At 41.5% G+C, this 11,914-nt stretch overlaps 2 protein-coding genes across 2 annotated transcripts in view; both read right to left on the reverse strand.

Annotated features, from left to right (window-relative positions):
- The window catches only part of RNF123 (ring finger protein 123), a 121,573-nt gene extending 121,437 nt beyond the window's left edge, over positions 1-136 (reverse strand). Inside the window, exon 1 of the mRNA XM_061617736.1 lies at positions 44-136. The gene's annotated coding sequence lies outside the window, so the exon portion shown is untranslated. The remainder of the gene's footprint in view (positions 1-43) is intronic.
- A 3,916-nt stretch (positions 137-4,052) lies between these two features.
- On the reverse strand, positions 4,053-9,222 carry LOC133380450 (epidermal differentiation-specific protein-like). Its single transcript, XM_061617751.1, has 2 exons — positions 9,082-9,222; positions 4,053-6,127 (listed from the first exon to the last, which is right to left on the reverse strand). The coding sequence occupies exon 2, from the start codon at positions 6,015-6,017 to the stop codon at positions 5,010-5,012; it is 1,008 nt and encodes a 335-aa protein (XP_061473735.1). The 5' UTR covers positions 6,018-6,127; positions 9,082-9,222; the 3' UTR covers positions 4,053-5,009.
- Positions 9,223-11,914: the final 2,692 nt, after the last annotated feature.

Here is an 11,914-nt window from a genome sequence, read left to right on the forward strand (position 1 = left end):
TCTTCAACTCCGCTATATGCCGCATTGGCTTCCCTGTTGATACCTGCTAACCCTTCTCCTGCTCCATAGTCCAAGCACATTTTATATCCAGCATTTCTTCCTTAGGATGCTTCCAGATAGGAACTTAAGACTGTAAACAGATCGTTCAGATAGCACAAATGGGATGTTGATGACATGGGATGTTGTTTTTGAATTAACTGGGCTTTGCCTGAAAAGGGTCAATTGGATTAAATGTGGAGGGGGGGAACAGAGGAACACCCATGCCACAATAAACATTAAACTAGAGGCACTAAGTATATTCTGTACTTCATCATGGAAGAAAGTACCTGGGATTCCATAGGCTGTCTCCCATCCAAGCTTTGATCAGACCCAAACCTGCAAGTGGCTGCATCATGTGCCCTCAAACCAATCAGCAGGAAAGGACAAAGAAGCATGTTAGAAGACTCTTCTCAGTGGCTAACACACTCCCTTTTCATTTTGATTCTCATAGGATGCTGGAGGCATAAGGACCCTTCTGGGACCCTGCTCCCAAAAACGTAAGGGGACTAAGACACACACAGCCAAATTCCTGGATGACTATACCCCTGGAAGAGCACATGTGTTGCAAACAGGGGAAAGTCCTGGTTCTCCTTCCAAGCACCTCCTGTTAAAAGGAATTCAGGAGGCAGAGATGGAAAAGATATCTCTTGCAGCCTCTGAGGCCTTGGAGAGCTGCAGGAAGTCCGAGTAGACAGAACTGAGCCAGACAGACTGATGATCATAAGGCAGCTTCTTATGCTCACAGCAACCCACTGCCCTCTTTAGTCTCTGTCCCCCACTACAACTTCCCAGCCATCTCCTTATTTAACACCCCACAAAGGCCTCCTGACTGCTGCTTCTCATCTTTCAGTAGTGGTGCCCGCCCCAATAAAACTCCAAAGAGTACCACCAATGCTACCTCCATACCACTTGAGGATGTTCCAGCACTAAAACATGATCCATCTTTAGCAATTTCTCTCTGCTCATGGTCGTGATCCTCAGAAATCCTTAGCACTTAGAATAGCTGTTGCAGCTGCCATAATTCCACCCACCCCTCCGTTGATATCTGGATTTCCTTTGTATGCCTGATTGTAGTTTGAAGTATTTTTACAGAATATTCAAAGAAGTTACAAGGGGGCTTCCAGCAGCAGATTAAATGTGCAGTAATGAAAATGTCATTTCAAATACATAATCCATATAACAAGTTCAAATAAGGGTAAAGACACACTTTTCTGCCCGTTCCAGAGCGTCTTCACCTCTCTTTTCTGAAAACGGGGGCACCAACCCCTTTTTACTGTAAAACCTGGTGGGAACAACTCGAGTGTGTTTTTTAAAAATTCAGCTTCAGACAGATTATGCAATTGATCGGCAGATCAACCCATTGCCCTTCTAGGTGTGGGCAATGGAAATGCTTTGCTGTAGGTGACTAGTGTCACAGCCTAAGAAAAGCACCAATAAATAAAAAGCACCAGCATCATTGTCAAAACCCCTGGGAAATTGAACGGTTTTAGCCTTTGTATTTTAAAGAGATTTTATTATTTTTGTTGTTGCTAAGAGCTTTAGTTTCTTTCTGAAGATAGTGAGATAAAATGTTGTGAAATAAATAAATTTGAATCTAGCATCTAAAACTCAGTAGGGAAGGCACCAGGTGGACAACCTCAGAGAGTGTATTCCAGAGCCACCACAGGAAAGGGTCTATCTCTGGTTGCCAATCATTTAGTGTAGACACACTTGTGGTTGGGCTGGCTTCAGTGTGCCTTAACCTCTGTTTTCTGAATGTGGGGACGCACAATGCAAGGCAAAATCCACTCCCTTTTCACCAGGGCTGTGGAGTCGGTACGCCAGACCTTCGACTCTGACTCCTCTATTTTTCTACTGTCTGACTCCGACTCCGACTCCTTCATAAATGGCAAATGTATATTAACGAGTAATAACAAAGTTACTGTAGTAAAATGGTAGCACAAGGCATTTCATCACCACCACGTGAATCCAGAGCTTGGAAAAGTTACTTTTTTAAACTACAACTCCCATCAGGCTCGTGGGACTTGTAGTTTAAAAAAGTAACTTTTCCAAGCTCTGGATTCACGTGGTGGTGATGAAATGCCTTGTGCTACCATTTTACTACAGTAAATTTGTTATTACTAGTTAATATACATTTGCCATTTATGAAGGAGTTGGAGTCGGTACATTTCTTCCGATTCCACCCAAAATTGCTCCCGACTCCGACTCCACGACTCCGACTCCACAGCCCTGCTTTTAACTCCAAAACCTTGGAAGTTGCAGCTTGAGTGCTTTTTAACTTGAAGTCAGCTTCACACAGACTTCACAACTGACTGGGCATCAACCCTGTTACCACTCTAGGTGTGTCCAATAAGAACTTTGCTATGGGCTCAGGCAGACACAGTGATTGGCCCAACGCTTTGCTGTGGGTGGTCCTAATCAGCAGTGGGGAAGGGAGATGTGTCCAGCCATGGGCAAATAAGTTTGAAACCGTAGCCAGACAAAATGGTCTCACTGCTTTTGAAAAGACTAGTGTGCACATAGCCTAATATCTGAAGGTGGGAACACCTAGAGAAGAGCCTTACCTAATAATTGCTCTGCTCCCCAGCAACAGAGGTGACTGAAGACATTTTACTGCCTGAGGCAGAGCACTACATGGTCATCCAGATCTGTCTCCTGTACTTCCCCCACCCCCGTTCAAGTCAAAATACATAGTACGGAAGGCCAGCAAAGTTATTTTGGCACCTGAGTCAGAAAATCCCACAAGCACCTCTCAAATATTATTGCAGAGTTTAGGCAATTGTATGTATTCAACTTCGAATGTTCAGCTTTGGTGATATTAGAATAAGGCAAATGATTAACATGCTTGGGTTATTTAGCTTTTTTTTTTTAAGAGAATGAACATTAAATACACTTTTGTCTACTTTGACTAGAATTGGTGGGCCTTGTCTCAATAAGACAAAGTTGTAGTGAAACATGGAATGAGGAATTGACCATCCACTACCTTTATTGCCATTTTTAATGGCTGTCATTCCTTTTCACCTTGCAATTGTGATGGCTAATTGTGTTTCTCCAGCATTGAAAATCTCCACTTTCCTACACCTTTTCTCAGTGATCCCCAACAATTATTTTCAGCAGTGGTGTGATTTCAATGTTGGTTCTTTGTCCAGAAACCCAGAGTCATGACACACCCAAAACTTCAATAATAGTGAGCTAATGGGAGTGCCTGCCCCCAACTGAGTGTAGGCAGACTGAACTGGGGTGATGTTCCCTGCTCAGTCAGCAAGAGAAGAGGGTCGTTTTTCTTCCTGTCTCAGAATTCAACAGCCAGACTGTTGATAAGGAAGGACCATATGGTTTGAAAATATTATACTGGTTCTGACCTGGTTGCACTGTCTTCTGAAGTATTTCTGGGCCTTATTCTGGAGGACATTGTTTAAGGATAAATCCATGCATTACTATGCAGAATGGTATAATATTGACTACTGGGCTTCAGCAGAAGATGCCCTTAGAATTCTCAATTGTGACTCCAGTTCTTGGCTGTGGAATTTTTAAAATGTATGCTGCTTTGGCTGTCCTTTATGAGGCTCCCTCAGCAGGTTGCTGTCATACTCTGTACTACATCTAATAGTGGAATGAGATCTAAACTCAATAGGAAGAACAGAAAATGGGGCCCTTACCTTTGAGTTGTCTTTGGGCACCTTTCCAAATTTCTCCTCATTAGTCTGTCTAATGTCCCCTGAGATGATGGAAATGTATTCGAATGCAGAAAACACCCACCCACCCAGCCACGTCTTAACATTTTACTGGCTCTCTTCTATCTTTTCTGTCACAACCCAGCCACACCCACCCAGTTGCCAAACCTGGATGGGGCTGATGGGAGTTGGAGTCCAACAATATCTCAAGGGCCATAGGTTCCCCTCCCGTTCTCGATGATGCATCTCTGTTTCATCCCATTTCCTCCTTGCTGGCATTTTTTAAAACAATTTCCAAAGAGTAATCATACACATACAGTTTTGTTCAGATATTCTCCAGTCTATTTTATTAATCAGAAAAGCATCCAGACAGCAATTAGAGCCCAATACATGGTGCAAAAAATTATGATACAAATATGGCAAAAGTATGTTCCTCAGAGTGCTTAAATGTAGCATCACAACATTACCAAGTGTGTATCTGCAACCATTAATCCTAGAAAATGTTTTTAAAGATAGTTTTAAATATGCTAGGATTGAAGAAGCGTAACTAGACTACAGAGTTGTTGTGGAGGCTTAACTGAGCCTGCATGTTGTCCTAACAGGTATTTTCTCTTGAATTCTTTCTGACTGTTGGGTGTCTTCTGTCAGTGAAGTGAGACTATCATGGTTTTGCCAACTTCACGAGTCTGATCAGGTGTAGCATCTTTAATGTATGTGGTCCTAGCAGATCAAGGAACATGCAACAAAATATTGTTTCAGGAGTTTTCCTGTTCCAAATGCCAAGACCTGCTCTTTTTATGGGAGAAGAAACATGGCTGTCTTAAAAAACAAAAACAAAAAACACTTCCTTGCCTAGGACAGATTGCACTCAAGTCTCAACCAACCATAATAAGACACACAAAACAGATTTTCCACTTTCCCACCCAGATACAAATACATGCAAAATTAGAAGAGTGGGTTTGAGATTAAAATTGCCTTTAAAGTGCTGGGGGGGGAAAGCATACTGCAGGCAATAAACTCTTACTTATTGCCTCTATGTACATCTGGTTAAGGCAAGTGGGGGAGGGTAAACAGAGAAAGGAGTTAGCTAGAATAATATTCCTAAATTGATAGTGCAGTACATTCAGTGCCGCTGTTATATTCTGACATGCTGCAATACTCTTCATTGTCCAGCCTCATCTCCCCATTTTGGGTAATAGCCTACTCCGCAGGAACCATGAATCTGATCCTCATTTTCATCGTTTAGACATTCGTTTCTAAATGAAGATGGGGTGTTGGCTGGCATGGTCATTTTGTTTACTGGGCCTCTCTTTCCTTTTTCGTTGATTTCACTGTATATTTGGTGCTGATGTTGCGTCCCGACACACTACGATACTCCCCATTCTCTGTCTTTGATTTCCCATTTTTGCTAATGATCAGCTGCACAGGAACTGAAGCAGTGATCAGCTTCATGATCACCTGGATATTCAGTTCCGAATTTCCTGGAATCTTGACTGGCACGGTCACCTCGACTTTGTTTACAGTAACAACAGAGTCCATCTTTCCTTTCTCTACTGTGAAGTTGGTGCTTGGATCTATGCTTAAATTGAACTTCTCATTTATTGGAAGGCTAGGGACTTTTAATTTGAAGCTGTGGCTTGTGGCTGCCTCATAGACTTTGCTGCTGCTGGTGGTGAATGTCTGCTCCATTTCTGTGGTGTTGATACAATGTATCTCATCAACCACCACCTCCCTCTCACTCTCCACTTTCTTGCGATCCCATAAGATCTTGGCAGTGATAATAGGCTGGCCACCTCGAAGGGGATATGCGTGAGAACACTTATCGTGGAAATGAAGCACTGAACCATAGTCCGGAAGCTTTGTTCCTTCTCGAGCTACATAGTACCAACCACCTCTATTCGCATTTTCATAGAGGAGCCAGGCACCTTTCTGGACATAGTGGGATGATGCCTTGTCATTGAAATACCCATAACACAGGTTGGTTTCCTCTGTTATTACTTTGCTTGCCCCTTCATAGTTAGGGTGCTCATAAAGTGTTATCTGAGGATTCTCCAAATCTTCACTGACTAACTGGAGAGAAGAAATATTATTATTTAAGTTGATGCGTTGATGTTCACCTTCTTCATATGCAAAGGCCAAACCTTTATAGTTTGCATCATGGAAAACCAGCCAAGGTTGGCCAATCACCTTAAGGGAGGAAATGCAATCTCCAAAGTCCACACTGCGTAGGTCAGGAACATCGGAAGTAAATTCTTTACTGAGTCCCTTAAAATCTTCATGTTCATACACAATAATTTTATTCATCTTTGGCTGTTTGGAGAGTGGAAGTCCAGGCTCACCCTTTGGATAACTTTTGTGGATCTTTGGAAGGAGGTCTGAGATGTAAAGCAGGTTTTCCTGAGCAGGAATTCAGTCTGCCATGAGGAGAAAAACAACAGAAAAACACAATCTTAAAGGACAGATTAAAAAGGGGGGGCTGCTATTATTTATTTAAAAGATGTTAAACCTATCTTTCCAGGCACACTGCTCTCACATGGTGGCCTACAAGGCTCTAGGGGTGGGTGGCTAACATTTTCCAACCTGAGGGTCACATTGTCAGTCAGTCATCCCTCTGAGGAATGAATGCAGCAACATGGAGGTGGGCTTTTTCACTGGTAGCACCAGTGTTGGGGAATCCCCTCCCTACCCCATTAGTAGTGGCATTCTGTCGACTCTTGAAGACAACTGATTAGGCAAGCATTCCCAAATTTGAACTTCCTGATCTAGTTATTTTAATTTCTCTTTTAACTTTTTTGTTAATACCTTTTAACAGGCTTGTTTTATTGTAAATTTTAATTATTGATGTTTTAAATGTTTTGATGGAATTGTTTTATGGTGTATTTTAATTATGTATGGATTTTATAAATTATTTCATACTTGTAAACCACTTAGAAGTAAATTTGGCAGTATATAAATAAATATACTTATATAAATATACATAAATATGGTGTGTCCAAAGTGAGTGTGGCCAAGACACACTTACACACACACCCAAACTCACTATTAATGCATTCAGGCAGGCAAGCAGGCAGGCAGACACACATATTCAGATAGGTTGGCAGATACATACACACATGTAAGTGTACATCACATATTCTCACTCACACATACACAAGCACACAACACTCTCACCCGTGCACATGCACATGCACAGACATACTCTCATTCACACAGAAGGTTTTGTACCTGAATATCTCATGAAGCATCTTCTCCCTTATGGGCTTGTTCAGAAATTGAGATCTAATGGGGATGCCCTCTTAATGATGCCAGACGTTTGATACATGGCAACCTGAGAGGGGATGTTCTTGATGTAGGCACCCAGATTGTGGAACTCCCTTTCCCCTCATAAATGGGTAAGAGACACAACAGAAGTTCCCAAGTTCGATCTGCAGCTTCTCCAAGTAGGGCTGGACTCCCGCCTGAAACCCTTTGCCTGTCAGTGTAAACAATGCTGAGCTAGATGGACCAATGGTTTGACTCCGTATAAGGCAGCTTCCTAAGTTCCTATGGTTGGTGCAGATTCTTAGAAGCTTCTGGTGCGAACTGAAGATGAAGTCCCCCAGGATGAACCTGTGTTGTTGCATTTTGTAAGTAGTTATTTGACTGTGTAGTGTTCTCACCTCTTTATTGGTAGATTGATTTATGATTTTATTGTGTTTTATTGGTATTGTACCCTGCTTTGGGAATATTTCATAATGGAAAGCGGGAAACAATTTGTTATAAATAAATAGCTGCTTGGGCGCGCGTGCGTGCGCACACACACACACACACCCATACATGCAGTAAACCACATACACCCATTCATAAACACACATGCAAGGACACAGCACTCTTTTTCATACACCCTCCCCCTACACACACACAGAAGAGCAAGAGATAGCATTCTTTCCCTACCCCCCACCCCCGAGCCCAAGCAGGGGACCTGCTGACAAATTAAAGGGCTTCAGTGGAAAAATCTGCTTGTGTGTATGTTGCATTGGGACCCAGTTCTCTCTTTCGATTAGGAATCAACACACACACTCACTATGAATGTTTGTTGTAGGGCATCATTTATGATCAGCCCGTTATACTTCTGCCTATACTCTGGACAAGAGGCTATTGCAGGGACAAAATATGGAGGAACCGATTGGTTCCCCATTGGAAAGGGTGTGAGACAGGGGAGTATTTTATCACCCTATTTGTTTAATCTATATGCAGAACATGTCTTACGGAAAGCGGGATTGGACCAAGATGGAGGTGTGAAAATTAGAGGGAGAAATATCAATAATTTAAGATATGCAGACGATACCATACTACTAGCAGAAACCAGTAATGATTTGAAATGAATGCTGATAAAAGTTAGAGGAAAGCACAAAAGCAGGACTACAGCTGAACATCAAGAAGACTACAGTAATGACAACAGAAAGTTTATGTAACTTTAAAGTTGAAAATGAGGACATTAAACTTGTGAAGGATTATCAATACCTTGGCACAGTCATTAACCAAACTGGAGACAACAGTCAAGAAATAAGAAAAAGGCTAGGACTGGGGAAGGCAGCTATGACAGAACTAGAAAAGGTCTTCAAATGCAAAGATGTCTCACTGAAGACTAAAGTCAGGATCATTCAGACCATGGTATTCCCAATCTCTGTGTATGGATGTGCAAGTCGGACAGTGAAAAAAGAGGGTAAGAGAAAAATCAACTCATTTGATATGTGGTGTTGGAGCACACCATTGACTGCAAAAAAGACAAATAATTGGATGTTACAACAAATTAAACCAGAACTAGAAGTTAAAATGATGAAACTGAAGTTATTATACTTTGGACACGTAATGAGAAGACATGATTCACTAGAAAAGACAATAATGCTGGGAAAAACAGAAGGGAGTAGAAAAAGAGGAAGGCCAAACAAGAGATGGATTGATTCCATAAAGAAAGCCACAGACCTGAATTTACAAGATCTGAACAGGGTGGTTTACAACATATGGTGTTGGAGTTTGCTGATTCATAGGGTCACCATTAAGTTGTAATTGACTTGAAGGCATAGAACAACAACAAATATAAAGGGGGGTTTCCAAAAGTGTTAAGAGTTGCTGAGACAGACACATAGGACACTTATGTATCCCAGTACATGGAAAATAGCATATTTAGTCACAATAAATATGTCAGCCTCAACTTTTAGTTTTTGCCTATTACACTCTGTCTCCTCCACCCTGTTTTGCAGTACAGGCTGCCGAACCTTCTGGAGTTTTTGCAAACCAAGATAAACACATGAGCCTTGCTGCACATTTCCCATATCAAACAACCTAGGGCTTGACATGCATTCATGTAAAAGGAGTTTGTACCCACCTTGTTATGTGATCTGTGCAAGCATCCAGACTTTTCCCTTAGGGGACTCCTATGACTAGGTTTATATAAGGCGAGAATTTACTAAATATGAAACCAATTAGCAAGTTACGAGGAATGGATTTGTTTATAATCACTGCCCCTAGTCTAAAGAACACAAGAATTTCAGCCCAGTCCAACCCACAAGCTGTCGAAAGACAAATATTTCAGCCAAAATTTGATCCTGATTTATGAATTCAGTTTTCTCTCCAATCTGTGCGAGATTTTGAAAACAGCATTTGTGCAGTTCTTTTTGTTTTCAGACTGAGGCTAATAAATTTGTTATGTCCAGATGGAAAAAAGTACCCCACCACTCTTTGGCCACCACTTGCACTACTGCTATGACAACAATGATGACAATTCTCATTGAGTTCAATGGGATGACTGAAATCAGTGGGACCTCAAAGTGCTTAATCTTGGCAGGATTATTATAATTACATGATTTCTTGCTAGGCAGGGAACAGAATGTAGAAGTGGCTCAGTCTATGCCCAAAGGTTTTTTAATGTACATCAGATGGGCAGTGTAGGACTGATCCAAAAGCTGTGATGACAGGGTTAGGTAGACAAAAGGCATGCCTACACTACACATTTAAACTGATTTAAAAACTGGCTTTCCCCTGTGGCCCTCCAGAAACTGTGGACTGCAACCCTCATCATCCTTGACCATTTGCTGGCTGGGGCTGATGGGAGTGGGAGTCCAACTCCAACCCAATCTGGAGGGCCACAGGTTACCTCCCCCTTAGAGAACCCTTAGATAGGTGATGCTGGGAGAAATATTTAGAAATATTTAGAATTATTTGCTAGGGATTTCATGCCTCTCCTGAGATCTACATAGCTCAGTGTTTCTTGATTGGGAGACAAAACCTTGAAACCGATTACCCCTCAGGTGGCTGTTGTGGTGCAAGTAAACTGGTAACAGTGATGGACAAGGACTCTGCTGGAAAAAGTCCTACGGAGGGACTTACAAGGACAAGTAACTTGATGGCTAGAGAAGGGGAGGGTCTTCTAGTTACAGGGAGAAGTTGTTTTATCCTCCCATGGGCAACCTTTGAGGGGCTGCATGTCCGTGATACACAGGAGGCAAAAAGTAGGTGGGGCAAGAGGTAGAAGGTAGAAGTGGGAAGAGCAATGGATGTGAAAATCCTTTGTACAGTAGCCTGTATTTGCACGCACATACACACACACCCAGAGCTTGGAAAAGTTACTTTTTTGAACTACAACTCCCATCAGCCCAATCCAGTGGCCATGCTGGCTGGGGCTGATGGGAGTTGTAGTTCAAAAAAAGTAACTTTTCCAAGCTCTCACCTCTCCATCCAGGCAAGCAAGAGGCATTATTATCCTCTTGAGAGGACATTCAACAGAACACATTCCAGTCAGAGGAGGGCATAGAGCACAGCTGATGAGGGGGGCTGGGCTGGGCAAGTCCCAAGAGCCAGGCAGAGAGGCCTGGAGGGCCACATTTGGCCCCTGGGCCTGAGGTTCCAAGTTCCTGTTCTACAAAGACCAACAATTAGAAATGGAACCATTTGTATAATTCGTCTGTGCTTCCTGTTTACATTTTTGAAGGAAAACCTTGTGCCACTCCCTTGTTTTGAGATGTGTGAGCTTCATCTACATGTGGCACCTTCCTATTGGAGAGATACATGGGTTGTTTGGACATTACACAAGCAACACATTATCTACTGGTCCTTCTATGTAACAGCTCTAAGGAAATGGTGCCTTCCTTCTGCCCTCAGCAATGACTGTTTAAGCAGCTGTGAGCTTCTGATGTTTTAGGAAATTTCTTTTCCATGATTTTTTTCCACCACACCATTCTTCATCATTTGATCCAGCTTGTTCTGTCTCTCAGTTATGATTCTTGGCTTACAAATGTTGTTGTTGTCAATATTCAAAATAAAAAAAAAAGAAACATGAGGAAAATGACATCCCGGTCAGCAGATTGTGGCATACTTGGTATATATGCCAGAAACCACTGAAAGAATCTGGCTAGTTGCACAATTCTAGCTGCCAAACACATTTTGTTAACATGTGAGGGCAATCCATTCTTGGAGCGAGATTGTGCTTCCATTTCAAGCCCATGTGGATTCTCTTAATCATGGACATTTCCGTCTCACACACAGCTAAACTAAATTCAATACAGAGTTGCCATTTAAATCCCTTTGTTTACTACATTAGTAAAAAAAAGAGGCTTCTAATATGTTTGTTGGTTTTATTTTAAAACCAATGTTTTAAAAATGTATTCCTGCCATTTGGTTTCGATGTTAAAACAATTTGTTTTGAAAACATGTAAGTACCATTTGATAGTGGCAACTGGGCTAAGTGAACATGAAAACGTGCTCCTTTGGGGAGCTGTTATACATATGGATAAGATGAAAAAAGCACTTATAGCAATTTGTCCATAACCAATCTCACCACAAAGAAGATTAAGTATTATAGGATGATAACCTAGTCATATGCATAGTAAATCCATTCAAATAAATGGATTTAAGTAGCTTAAGTCCATTGATTTCAATGGATCTACTCTGAATTGGATCTTACTCATAATCTTTAAATCAAGCCACTGTTAAGATTAGAATGAAAACATTCAGCATTCAACAGTCCAATCCTACACAAGTCTACTCAGAAGAAAATCCCATTATGTTCAGTGAGATTTATTTCCATGTAAACTGGTATAGGATTGCAGCCTCAGATATCCTATGCTAATTCTTTTCTCTCTCCCACCACCAAGTTTTTCTCCATATTTTTAGTTTAATTTAATTTTTGATTTGGACATTTACATTTTGCCTTCCTTTAATAA

This window comes from Rhineura floridana, chromosome 3 (assembly GCF_030035675.1).
Source record: "Rhineura floridana isolate rRhiFlo1 chromosome 3, rRhiFlo1.hap2, whole genome shotgun sequence".
In the NCBI taxonomy this organism is placed as follows: domain Eukaryota; kingdom Metazoa; phylum Chordata; class Lepidosauria; order Squamata; family Rhineuridae; genus Rhineura; species Rhineura floridana.

What these genes read in the sequence shown, in the direction of transcription:
- LOC133380450 (XM_061617751.1), bottom strand. Translation starts at nt 6,017, where the DNA reads ATGAATAAAATTATTGTGTATGAACATGAAGATTTTAAGGGACTCAGT.